Source organism: Berghia stephanieae, chromosome 4 (genome assembly GCF_034508935.2).
Source record: "Berghia stephanieae isolate SIO BIC M18660-M18661 chromosome 4, UCSD_Bste_1.3, whole genome shotgun sequence".
In the NCBI taxonomy this organism is placed as follows: domain Eukaryota; kingdom Metazoa; phylum Mollusca; class Gastropoda; order Nudibranchia; family Aeolidiidae; genus Berghia; species Berghia stephanieae.
Window position 1 is genome coordinate 43,099,186 of NC_088363.1, and position 15,000 is coordinate 43,114,185.

At 34.5% G+C, this 15,000-nt stretch overlaps 1 protein-coding gene across 1 annotated transcript in view; it reads left to right on the forward strand.

Moving 5' to 3' along the window:
• The first annotated feature begins 3,537 nt into the window (after positions 1-3,537).
• The window catches only part of LOC144970629 (uncharacterized), a 15,638-nt gene continuing 4,175 nt past the window's right edge, over positions 3,538-15,000 (forward strand). Inside the window, exons 1-2 of the mRNA XM_078910452.1 lie at positions 3,538-3,771; positions 5,199-5,358. Of these exons, the coding sequence (XP_078766578.1) occupies positions 3,657-3,771; positions 5,199-5,358 (275 nt within the window). The 5' untranslated portion in view covers positions 3,538-3,656. The remainder of the gene's footprint in view (positions 3,772-5,198; positions 5,359-15,000) is intronic.

The window sequence follows — 15,000 nt, forward strand, 5'->3', positions numbered from 1 at the left end:
AAAGGATCTGCCAGAGAGTTTTTTACCCTTTTTTGGCACTTTAAGTAGACGATGATCACCTCATCTCAATGCACGGGGCGGAACGTATGGTTCGACAAGATCATCGAGATAAACAGGGGCGCTTCCGTGAAAACATTTAAAACACATGACTCCAACCTTAAAGAGCACCCTGGCCCTAATGGGAAGCCAGTATAAAGTCAAAAGCATTGGAGTCGTGTGTTCTCTCTTATTTCTTCTTAAAACTATTCTAGGAACTTGATTTTGAAACCGCTGCAGTTTATCAAGTAAGAGACCTGGGGAATTAGACAGGAGTGAATTACAATAGTCTAAACGAGTAAAAACAATAGCAGACACTAGAGTCTTTAAGGAATTTTGATTTTAAAATGCCGAAAGTTGTCCGATACGGCGAATTTCACAATACAATGCTTTGCAAAGTTGTGTCACATGATATCCCATGGACAGGTCACTGCTGAAATAAAGTCCCAGGTTTCTGGCGTTTTCAGAACACGTTATTTTCACATCATCGATACAAATGGAAAGGTCTTGTTGACAAATGCTATTTTTAGGATGACATAATAGGAGTTCTGTTTTCTCATCGTTCATTTTCAGTTTATTAGCTACTATCCAGTTATTCACATCTTCAATGCAGTTCTCCAACGATTTCAATAACCCTTTAATTTTGCTTGGTTTTGCGGATTGGTAGAGCTGGGTGTCATCAGCTTACACATGGTACGTGACACAGTGGTGACTTATAACACCCCCCAATGGCTGTGTGTATAAAGTGTAGAGAATGGGACCCAGAACAGATCCCTGGGGCACACCAAAGTCAACCTTAAAAATATCCGATTTTATTCCTTTTACTTGAATTGTTTGTGTGCGGCCGATAAGGTAGGACTCGAACTATTTTAACACTATTCCAGAAATCCAAACGTTTTGGAGAGACGCTCGACTAGAATCGAATGGTCTATCGTGTCGAACGCCGCACTTAGATCTAGGAGGGCCAGAACCGAAACTTTACCCATGGCAGCCTCACACAAAAGGTCGTTTTGAATTTTTAGTAAGGCAGTTTTAGTGCTGTGATGTTGCCTATAAGCTGATTGATTTTTTTCATATAAGTTGTAATCTATCAAACGATCGTTCAATTGGGCTGCGACAGCCTTTTCCAAGAATTTCGAAATAAACGGTAAATTGGAAACTGGTATGAAGTTTTTAAGATTCTCTGGTGACAGATTCGCCTTTTTCAGAAGAGGAGTAACGATGGCGTGCTTGAAAGGATCGGGGACTGTTCCCGATTGTAAAGAGTCGTTGACTATTTTAGTGATAGTGGAGATGAGAGTATCCATATATTCAAGTAATAGTGAGGTGGAGATTAGGTCGAGGCAACATGTTTTAGAGGAGAAGATATTATGATTTTCCTGATTTCTTCTTCAGTCACTGGGGTAAATTTGTTAAACGAATTCTTGCCATTGTATGATTCAGTTTTGGCGGAGACGCGGAACTTTGGTCAAGGTGATGTCTTATGTTGGACACTTTGTTTTGGAAATAGGAACCAAATTCATTTGGAAGATCTTTTTCTGGGATAGTATTAGAGAAAACGCAATCAATCTTTTTTCCGGTCATTGATTTTGTTATATAGTATACTATCTTTGTTGTTGGACAATTTGAGATTTTATCTTTCAAATAAGCATGCTTTGCATTAGTAATCAGCGTGCGTATTTTTTGACTTGATTCCCTGTATAAAGCTTTATGTATGGAAAGACCGGTTGATCTCCATCGTCGTTCTGCTTTTCTTCTCTCTGATTTGGCCCCTTTTATAGCAATTGTCATCCACGGGGTCGATGGTCGATTCGTGACTGTCCTTGTTGTTGTTGGAGCATGGCGCTCTAAGAGCTCAGAGAGCTTCTCATCGTATTGGATTGCAGTCTGGTTTTTGGTATCTGTAAAACACTCTGCTATTTCTCTCTCCAGACTGTCCTTGTAAATGTTTCTAAAATTTCTAGATGTAATCCTCCGTCTTATCGAGAGTGGGCGTGTCAGATTGACAACAAAAGCGATGACGTAATGAACTGACAGGAATTGATCCGTCACGTGGATATTTGATATTTTTGATTTGTCATTTGTGACAAGCCAGTCAAGAATGTGGTTTCGTCGATGCGTTGGTTTGTCAATCAGTTGGCGAAGGCAGTGTGAAGCCAATAATGATGTAATTGTTTTCACTTCGGGACTTGATTGGTTGTCGTAGTGCATGTTGAAATCCCCTAATATTATTGGTACTGTGGGGTTCCTTATGTGTACATCTAATAAGTTGTTCATTTCTGTTATGAATTCATTTGTTGTTGTTTTGTTTTTCTTATTAAGCTGTGGACGATATATGCAGATGAAATTGCGGTTTTGCTGTCTAGTCTTGATGTTAACTTCACAGCATTCAAAAGTTTTGTAATTGTATTGGACTTTCATCTCCACCTTCAAGTCTTCTTTGTGGAGGATAAAAATTCCCCCGCCCCTTCCACTCCTACGGCCAGCAGAAAAAATGCTTAGATCCCGGAGGGGTTAAATTTGAGATTATGACCTCATCTCCACTCTCGCGCAGATATGACTCCGTAAAAAACGCTATACCAGTCTCGGACTCCGTCACCATGACGTTCAATATTGTTGTCTTGTTTCGAACTGACTGTGCGTTCAGTAGCATGACTTTCATATATTTGTTGTTAGGGTTGGTGTTTAATTTATTTTTTCCGAGTTTCCCATTATTAGTTTCGGTGACTGAAATTTGTGTGGGGTCAACCGATAATTTGTTTTTATTGGTCGTTGTGTTTAAAATAGCGTTCACCTCAGCTGTCGGCGTTGGTGGTGGATGGGGGTTAAAATAGGGATGGGATCAAAAGTGCTGAGTAATGTCAGATTGTTTCGAAATGGGGACGCTGGCCAGTGTTTGAGGGGGGCGGGCTAATTGAATTTTGATTAGTGTTTGGCTGGGGCTTGAACAGTGTTGATGGGGTGGTCGATCGCCAATTTGAACTTTAATTTTCTTTTGTTTTCTTTGCCCTCTATTGCCTCGCTTTTTGTTTTTATTGTTGTTGTTATAATAATAGTGGTGAGATAGGGAAAGCACAGTGACTACAATTATGGCCATAAGATATAACACATTAAAAACTGGTGGTTGACTATACATGATGAAAATGTCAGTGATGTCAATTTCATATAATTATAGATAGTATGTGCTTGGCTAAGAAGCTTACAACATTGCCATCCGGAAGTATAACGGGCCAACACACAAAACTATGCATGACATTGAACGTTTATAGTCTGGTTAATACAGTTTAGTTAGAATTACTCACGCGGATGGCAAAAACAATAACAAGGACCCAAGTGACGTCAAGGTCATTCTATTTATATATTCAATCCGTTGCCTCGCCCTACCTATTTGCAATTATTTCTTTTGTTTTTGAATAAATGCCTACATTCGAAGGTTAAACCGCATTTTAATAGGAGTTACTATGGTCCAGAGTCTCTCATTTTGGACTTTATTTATGTTTAAGTCGTGTAAAAACATTACTTTGAGGAATTGGTTTTATATTAATAGTTCATTATACCAAATATATAACAGTGAATAAAAGTAAATAGTAACCCTGAATCTACTTAAAATTCATTGATCGATGTGTATCTTTAACATTGCAGAATGCATTTTTACTGGTGAAGACTACCCCCAAAATGGGAAATGTGACTGCGGGAAGGGGGAAATTGGATTTCCGGAATGGTGTTGTCACAATCGTGAGTATGATTTTATTTGTAAATAGATGAACATTAATGATTTTCACAATTAAAAAAAAAAAACAAACGAAAAGGCATCAAGTAATATTTTTGGTATACAGGGTGGATCTTCTAACTTTGTTCAATAATATCATAACATAACCATTCTATCAAATCTTTTCCAATCTCATTTACCTTCTTGAAACTTCCTCCTAACCGTGTCACGATGCGAAATTCAACCAGATGCTCTTCGTCTTCTTGACCTATCCAACAACTAGTGCAAGTTTCAGTTTGCCTCGACCCCAGGTCCCACTGATCCAGATGAAAGGTATTAGTCCGGCTCTGGATCGTAGTGTATTAGCGACCACCCCAAAATTGCCTCTTTTTGATACAGAGCTAGTAAAGCTTAACTTCCGGTGCAAACATTCTATCGATAGGATCGGTAAAACCAAATTAAATGATTAATTGTTTTTTTTAATGAGCTTTTATATAGCGCAATATCCACTAAATGTGCTCAAAGCGCTTTACAAGGGGTCCCTGGTCAACAGCAACACTTAACATGTAGGACGGGACATGCCGCCTGTTAGGCGATATTACAATTTTTCGGACAAAGACAACGCTGTTAACGGCCAGGTACTCATTTTACACCTGAGTACGGTGAGAGAATGTGAGTAAAGAGTCTTTTCGAAGGACTCAACTATGCGCCAAACGAGGCTCGAACCCAGGACCTTCCGATCCGAAAGCGAGTGTCATACCACTAGACCACATAGCCGCACACGGTTGATGACCCTATCAACGGTTGGAGCAAAAAAGGGTTGTAACAAAGGCGACAATCAAACACTAATACTACTACCTCAACTACTACTACTACTACTACTACTACTACTACTACTACTACTACTACTACTACTACTACTACTACTACTACTAATAATAATAATAATAATAAATAATAATAATAATAATAATAATAATAATTATTATTATTATTATTATCATTATTATTATTATTATTATTATTATTATTATTATTAATTATTATTATTATTATTATTATTATTATCATTATCATTACTGTTATTATTATTATTACTAATGCTCATAACAATACAACAACAACAGCAACCACAACACCACCACCAACAACAACAACAATACCAACTACTACTACTACTACTACTACTACTACTACTACTACTACTACTACTACTACTACTACTACTACTACTACTACTACTACTACTACTACTACTACTACTACTACTACTACTACTACTACTTCTACTACTACTAGATACTATTGCTGCCACAAGTACTGCTTTTGACAATGTTTTTATCTGATCTTCTTTAAATATGATATTTCAATGCAACTCTGGATAATACGTTTAACACAACTCTTTTTTTTCAACAGTTTAGTTTTCAATATCAGAATATTTCATTTGTTTTAGCTGCTCTTCAAAACACTTGCCACGTGACTGGAGATCCTGTATTGACGTCTTTTTCAAACAATTTCAAGCTGGACGTGAATTCTCCTTGTGGAACAAAAATATTTCGGGACTCTATTTCGCAATCGTATTCAGAAGCTTTCATATCAAGTAAAGAAATGCCGTAAGTTTGTTTTTTCTCTCAAATGTAAAACATCTCAATCGATGTAACGAAAATACAACCTTGAAAGTTTTTATTTTCATTTTCACAGTAATTTCAATGTTCAGTATAGAATTCATTTTCACTGTAAAATCAGTGTTGAATTCAGAATTCATCCAGTTCATATACCGGTTTAAGTCGGTGGCTTCATTTCAATAATGATATGTCTAATGAACATTTATATAGGAAAATCATAATGACGAATGAAATGCTGAAGTTTATGAGGATAACAGTATATATTATATTGCTAAGCATAATGATGATTATAATAAAAATGACAAAACTAATAGTAATTATATCATTGATAATAATAATAATAATAATAATAATAATAATAATAATAATAATAAAAAATAATAATAAATAATAATAATAATAATAATAATAAATAATAATAATAATAATAATAATAATAATAATAACAATACTACTACTACTACTACTACTACTACTACTACTACTACTACTACTACTACTACTACTACTCCTACTACTACTACTACTACTACTACTACTACTAGTACTACTACTACTACTAGTACTACTACTACTACTACTACTACTACTACTACTACTACTACTACTACTACTACTACTACTACTACTACTAATAATAATAATAATAATAATAAAATAATAATAATAACACTTTAAAAAATACTAATGGTTATTATAATAGGTTATGATATTAATATTAATAATAATAATAATAATAATAATAATAATAATAATAATAATAATAATAATAATAATAATAATAATAATAATAATAATAATAATAATAATAATAATAATTATAATAATAATAACATAATAATAATATTGCTAATAATAATAATAATAATAATAATAATAATAATAATAATAATAATAATAACAACAACAACAATAATAATAATAATAATAATAATAATAATAATAATAATAATAATAATAATAATAATAATAATAATGACTGTCACAGTAAAGATTGTTCACAATTATCTTATTAAATTTTATTTTATTAAGAACTGAATTCATCTCACTCCAGGTATATTTCGGTAGGCTTAGATAAACTTTACCTTCTAATATTAGATCGTCTTTCCTTTTATAGCCTTCCCTCGAATTAATTTCTAATTAGTGAATACTTTTCGTTCGACATTCTGTCACGTAGCCACTTATTATAAAAGCTGATAGGTCTAACATTTGACACTCACTTTCTCTCCACAATCTATGCCGGACGGCCAGTCGCTCTATTCCTATATATATACTGGAAGATTTTTATCTTTTGGGACATTGTAGATATTATATCTACACCATTAAGACGCCGGAGCTTTTAACTTTGACTGTATAATCTTCAAGGATCAAACCCAAGCCCGCTGTCAGAGGACTTCACAATAACTTCTTACCAATTGCCTGGAAGTGGAATTTTACGAGTCCGATTCTGTTATCAGAGGAATAGATCATCCAAGCCCATCAACTGCCTGGAAACGTAAACTTATGAACCTGACATATTATCATAAGTTACGTAAAATATTCATATCTCTATTTGTAACTGCCACGATCACTGTTTATCTCTTTTAATTAAATTTCATCATTATTTTTATTTCATTGTAAACAAATCGTTAATTGTTTTTCATTTATAGTAACTAGTAAATTCTGGGGCCTCATTCTACATATATCTTTATGCATAGTCGAGTAGCTCTTTACTCACTTGAGACCATGACATTTTGGAGGGGACACATATAAAGAATTGAATTTATTTAGTTACTTATATCTATTTCATCTAACTTTAAAGTTTAAATTGTAAAACTCTTAATTGCCCCACTTGATCATATTTTAATTGAACTCCCTATTTACAGGATTAATTTTTTTTTCTTTTTCATTTCTTCATTTAAATGGAATAGCAATTTATCCATTCATTCTTTCATTCAAATTGAATAGCATTTTATTGATTCATTCCTTCATTCATTTATTCATTTATAAATTATTCATTCATTCATTGTTCATTCATTTATTCATTCATTCATTCATTCATCCATTCATTCGTTTATTCACTCATTTATCCAATCATTCATACATTTATTCCTCCCTTCATTCTTTCATTCATACATTATCCATTCATTCATTCATCTATTCACTCAGTTTTTCATTCATTCATTCATTCCTTGTCCACTTTGTTATTATATCACTCATTTCATTTTGTTGTTTGCCTCATTCATGAATTGTTTTCAATATGTTTACATTCCATAACGATTCATTCACCTATCATCCAATCACTCAGTGTTGTGAACACATTTTGTAACTATTGTAAATCTTACGATATTTTATTGTTTTGTATTTCAGACATCACTGTTAAACACTCTTCAATGCCTAATTACAATTGTTGAACAACCATTGAACAAGAGAGAGGTCCCAGCCACGAACTGAGTTGGTAAATATATCCTTCATTATTCTCTTTTACATGAGTTGGGCATCACATAGTAACTATAGACATCGTGATTTGTTTTGCATAGTGATTTGTTTTAAATGCATTTTTGGCATATTACTGTTACCGAAAACCACTTATATATTATGTTCTGAAAAGTGAGTCTTTAAAAACTAAATAATAATAAAAGGAGTCTACTAGCCGTCGTGTTAGATTTAGTGATAGATAACTTGGGATTATTTTGGCGTCCTATTATTGTTATCACACTCTAGTATATTAGCGTCATTGCGAATAATTGTACACAAACTAACGACGAGTCACACACATTGGTGATACATTTTTCGTAGTAACATAGTTTAGAGTACACGCGATTGACACATTGTTATTGACACAAGTCATAATAACTCCGCATTGTATTGACACATTGCTTTATAAGATATAACGATAAAAGGCATCAAATTCAACATACATAATAAGTTGAAATAAGAGAGAGAGATTTCTAAAATAGAACAGTTCATTCCAGTAAGTGTAAATAAATAAAACAGTCAGTAACAGTATCCTGTCAATATAATATATATAAAACATCGTAACTAATTTATTACAACATGGAAGCATATAAAAGATACTTAAGTCTCGCAAAGGACTTAGAAATACCCCAGGAAAGAATATTTTCATGGTGCGAAGAGAAAGTAAAAGAAGAAAAAGAACATGAAGAAAGAATTCGTAGAGAAGAAAATGAAGAAAGAATTCGTAGAGAAGAAAATGAAGAAAGAATTCGTAGAGAAGAAAATGAAGAAAGAATTCGTAGAGAAGAAAATGAAGAAAGAATTCGTAGAGAAGAAAAAGAACACGAAGAAAGAATACGTAGAGAAGAACGAGAAGAAAGAGTCCAAGAAAGGGAACTAAAAAGACAAATAGCATTAGCAGAAGAAGAAACCAAAAGGACCCAAATGATGCTGGAAATTGAAAAAACAAAAACCGGTCATGAAAAAAAACATAATAATAGTGATGAATTTTTCGTGAAACTTCCACGCATGCCAACATACGATGAACGATCAGACTGTTTAGAATCCTTCTTACACCGATTCGAAGTTCAGGCTAAAGGTTATCGTTGGCCAGAAAGCAAATGGGCCACAGCCTTGATTAACTGCTTATCTGGAGAACCGCTAAAAGTTTTCTATACCTTAACAACTGAAGATGCAGATGATTATGGTAAAATTAAAGACGCTCTACTAAAAAGATTTAGATTAACGGAAGATGGTTACCAGGAAAGGTTTCACACTGCAAAACCGGAAAGTGGAGAAGACTTTAATACATTCGTGAACCGAATTACTCAATTTCTAAATCGGTGGCTTGAGTTGGCAAACGTAAAACAAGACGACTTTGCAGGCCTTTACTATCTCACGCTGAAGAATCGAATCTATCAAGCTTGCAACCCAGATTTAGTCGCATTCTTTAAAGAGAGAAAGCCAGAAAACTTGGACAAATTAAAAATCTACGCAGAAAACTTTAACAGCGCACATCCATTGACACCCCTTAGCAGAACATTGAAGGAACCATACTACGCTGCCGCTGCTCAGAGTCCAGGTACACCTAAAGTTCAGTACTCAAATAGAACGAGCCGATCAATCACTCGGAACACGCAAGTGAAACAAGATGATCATAGTAACAAACCATGGAACAAACAGTTCAATAGAGACCATAGCCGACCCTATCAAAACAAAACAAGAAATAGCACTGACAATAATACTGAGTATAAGAAAACCAACAAACCTATAATTAAATGTCAATATTGTGGAATGAAAGGCCACACAGCAGACAAATGTTACAAAATCGTGGGATATCCGAAAGAAACTGCAAATGCATCACTCCAAACCAGTGTAAATAATCAGACACGAATAATGTCAGGAGAAAATATAAATGTGTATTGCGTGAAAGGTATGTCACTTTTAACACAAACTCACAAATCAGGATCGCTATTTTTTTGTGAAGGCAAAGCTAATGGAACTGATTGCAAAATATTGAGAGACACAGGATGCAGTACAGTAGGAATAAAAGCATCTTTGATCAATGACGAAGACAAAACTGGAAAAACGGTACAATGCATCACATTCAGTGGCACAGTCGAAACCTTTGAAACAGCTAACGTGTACATAGAAACCCCATACTATACAGGAATAGTGGAATGCTGTATACTTCCCAACCCCGTCGCTGATGTTATTGTTGGCAATATAAAAGGTCTTAAAGACAACCCAACAGATGTAAAGGAATGGTCATTAACCCAAGAAACAGCTTGTCTAGCAGAAACAAGAAAGATGACTAAGACAACAGAGAAGCCAATGACTATTTCTCTAGAACCACAACAATTTGACAGGAACACGTTCATTGAAGAACAGAAAAAGGACCCGACTTTAACATCATATTTCAATATCGCAAACAAAGGGACGAAATCAAAGTTGAATACATCATTGAAAAAGATATTCTGTTCAGGTTACATAGGAAAAGAAACAAAATAGCTAAACAACTGGTCACGCCGAGTATTTACAGAAACAAAATCCTTGGAATAGCGCACGATTCAATAACTTCTGGACATCTTGGGAGCTCTTCCACATTGAAGAGAATATCCGAGAATTTCACATGGCCTGGAATTACTAAAGACGTCCGAGAATATGTGAAATCTTGTGACACATGCCAAAGAAGAGTCGCAAAAGGCAGAATACCGAGATTGCCATTAGAGACAACCCCAGTTATTGAAAAAGTTTTTCAAAAAGTTGCAATTGACATTATAGGCCCTTTAACAAAATCAGATAGAAACCATACACACATACTAACACTAGTCGATTACGCAACCAGGTGGCCAGAAGCGATAGCATTGAAATCAACTACATCGGATCACATAGCTGAAGCATTGATGACAATTTTTACTAGAATAGGCATACCAAATGAGATACTGTCGGACAATGGACCCCAATTTACATCACATATGATGCATGAAACCATGAAACTCATGGGAATCCAACACTCATTCACAACTCCCTACCACCCCCAAGCAAATGGTCTTTGTGAAAGATTTAATGGCACTCTAAAGAATATGTTAAGAAAAGTGTCAGCAGAAAAACCAGATGATTGGGACAGATACTTACCAGCAATCCTATTTGCATATAGAGAAATACCACAAGAATCTACAGGCTACTCCCCATTTGAGTTGATGTATGGACGATCACCTCGCGGCCCGATCAATATAGTAGCCGACATTTGTAAAGGGAATGAGGAGGACAATAACGAAATTATGTTTGCTTACGAATATGTAAGAAACCTGAAAGACAGAATAGAGGATACATGTAAGCTAGCACAGGAATCCGTCACTAAAAAAGCAGAGAAATACAAGGAATACTCCGATCGAAAAAGCAAGTCAAGAAAATTTGAGATTGGTGACAAAGTACTAATACTCTTACCCGATGACTCGAGTAAACTTTTAGCTACATGGAAAGGACCATTCAAAATAACAGCAGTAAAATCTAATGTTAATTACGAGATTAAAATTAACAACACAACAAAGACATTCCATGCAAATATGCTAAAAAAGTATTTTGATAGAGACACAGTGTCGCAACCTATGTTTACTAATATCGAAGCTTCAAATGCAGGATTAATCATACCGTTGGTCATGGGACACAGACACCCGAGACAGAAAAACAAACAAAAATCGCACAATTGCAACCACCTAAGACAAAAAAAGAAGTACGCAAAGTACTTGAGCTCCTAAATTTTTACAGGAAATACATTTACAACTTCGCGCACATCGCGACACCGCTAACAAATCTGACAAAGAATGGGTCACCGAACAAAATTGTTTGGACAGAAGCGTGTCAGAATAGCTTTAACCAATTAAAGGCATTACTCTGTTCAGAACCAATTCTTAAATTACCCGACATATCAAAAGAATTTGTTGTAAGAACTGACGCGTCTGATAAGGGCATCGCAGGTGTACTATTACAGGAACATGAGGGAACTCTAATGCCTTGCTTATATGCAAGCAGAAAATTATTGGACAGAGAATCACGATACTCTGTAATAGAGCGTGAAGGCCTGGCCATCGTCTTTGCTTTAAAGACATTCAGCAGATATCTACTGCTAAAAGAGTTTGTGGTCGAAACGGACCATAAACCACTCACGTACATAAGAAATAACAAAATGAATAATAGTAGAGTACTAAGGTGGAGTCTATTTTTGCAAAATTACACTTTCAGTATCTCTCACATACCAGGCTGTGAAAATATTCACGCCGACCTACTTTCTCGATTAGTATAAACACGTGAGAAGGGTATAACTTAACCTCCCATGCATACTGTTAGTTACCTCGCAAACTATGCCAAATCAGAACGCACAATTTCGATAATTTTATTTGTAAACATGATGACCCAACTTAATGTAACATTGAGTATTGTTTGGATATATATACCATACCCATTCATGATTTGGGAAATCTTCTCTTTATCTATTATTGTTATGAATTTTCACTCATTTATGATTAATAATTGAAATGTCAATATTTCATTTACATTTTCATTCATTTCATTTAGTAAATTACCTTCATATCATCGACTTTAATCATGCTTCATTGCCATCATTATTGTTTATCACAATGATTTGTAATCACATTGCCATCATGTCGTTCATCACAATGATTTGTAATCACAATCTTTCATTGTTATTGTCGCCCATTCATATACCTACGTTAATATAAACATTTCCATGTCTAGTTAATAAATAATTTAATTGTAGCACAAATCATAACAATGGATTAATGCTAGAGTATCATGATAGTAAATTTACTTCCGTTTGTAAAATCTATCTTTCCCATAATGGTTAAAGAGTATATTTTAAACGTGGGTGGGGGGTGTCACAGTAAAGATTGTTCACAATTATCTTATTAAATTTTATTTTATTAAGAACTGAATTCATCTCACTCCAGTTATATTTCGGTAGGCTTAGATAAACTTTACCTTCTAATATTAGATCGTCTTTCCTTTTATAGCCTTCCCTCGAATTAATTTCTAATTAGTGAATACTTTTCGTTCGACATTCTGTCACGTAGCCACTTATTATAAAAGCTGATAGGTCTAACATTTGACACTCACTTTCTCTCCACAATCTATGCCGGACGGCCAGTCGCTCTATTCCTATATATATACTGGAAGATTTTTATCTTTTGGGACATTGTAGATATTATATCTACACCATTAAGACGCCGGAGCTTTTAACTTTGACTGTATAATCTTCAAGGATCAAACCCAAGCCCGCTGTCAGAGGACTTCACAATAACTTCTTACCAATTGCCTGGAAGTGGAATTTTACGAGTCCGATTCTGTTATCAGAGGAATAGATCATCCAAGCCCATCAACTGCCTGGAAACGTAAACTTATGAACCTGACATATTATCATAAGTTACGTAAAATATTCATATCTCTATTTGTAACTGCCACGATCACTGTTTATCTCTTTTAATTAAATTTCATCATTATTTTTATTTCATTGTAAACAAATCGTTAATTGTTTTTCATTTATAGTAACTAGTAAATTCTGGGCCTCATTCTACATATATCTTTATGCATAGTCGAGTAGCTCTTTACTCACTTGAGACCATGACAATGACCATGATGATGATGATGATGATGATGGTGATGATGATAATAATAATTGTAATAAATAATTATAATAATCATGATTATGATCAATTCACCATCATAATCATCATCATCAACAACATCACGATCATAACCTCGCCCTATGGAATGAATGAAGAGATTTTTTAAAATAGGTACTTATTTATTATTTAGGCGAAATAATGAGCCTTCCAAATTATGAACACTTTTCACAAGTTTCAATAATGTTTGAAATGCACGGCGATATAAGGTCTTACAGTGTAGTTCCAAGTATTTATGTGTCAACATCTTGTGACAAATACTCTCATTATCTGACTTAAATACTGGGGTTTGTGGTATTTTCAAACATGAAGTTACAGACAAAATAGAAATCAGAAGACAATCTAATCGGTAGCCAGGTAATCAAGTTCACCATGGCCACTGGTAATATCAGACATGTTAAGTTCATCGCTACGAAGCAGTGCTTTTTTGTCATACCAGTAGCAATAAAGCAAATTCAAGACTATGGCGGTTGTAGAGGTTCATTATCAATCGGTCGAGTTAGAAACAAATCCTTCCCACAGATCTTCAAGCCTTGATCCGTTCCTGGTTGTTGAACGAGATGCACTATCAATTTTAAACGATAAACATTGTTTACCTTTCCATAAAAATAATTCAAAGTAAGATGACCAAAAGAAAATATGTGGGCCGATCAGAGAGAGAGAGAGAGAGAGAGAGAGAGAGAGAGAGAGAGAGAGAGAGAGAGAGAGAGAGAGAGAGAGAGAGAGAGAGAGAGAGAGAGAGAGAGAGAATTATACTAGCGATAACCCTATACCCGTTTAAGGAATGAGAAAAAAAAGAATCATGATTGTCAATCTTAGAGAGACATATGAAGCTTTGCACCATACATCAGGTTGATTCAATCTCACCACTGATTTTAAAAAGTCAATGAATAAAAACAACTAACTCCCAGGACACTCCTCCTGGCAAGTTGAAAACAATGCAAGGGAAATAATCATAACAAATGGCTAATTTTTCACACGTTAAAACAATAAAAGGGAAATAACCATTTTAAAAAATGTTCTAGATTGCGGCAAATTGCGGCGAAAGAGGGTCGAAAGCCCCAGAATATACTACTAGAGAGAGAGAGGGAGCGAGGGATGAGAAAAACCAAGATTGCTTAACTGTAGCCATTTTCCAATCACAGAAGGTGATTAGAGGCAACCCCGCAAGCTTGCTCGGACAAATAAATCTGGTTGTTTACAAATAAGAAAATAAACGAAGGTGATGCTACTTTGCTCTTTTTTATTCTGTTGTTGTAAACTATTAGGTGCTTGTAAACTGTTCTTCGTCACACTTATTGTTATCACCGCAAAATAATATCTTTATTATTCTTATCAATATTAATAACTGAGATATTTATCTTTAATCTCATCGCGTTTTATCTTTTGTGCTTTTTTTTTATGTCATTCAGGAAACATTTAGTAAATGTTCAGTCATGTAAGAAACAATCCATTTTACATTTGTGTAACTAGATATATCAAGATATCATTT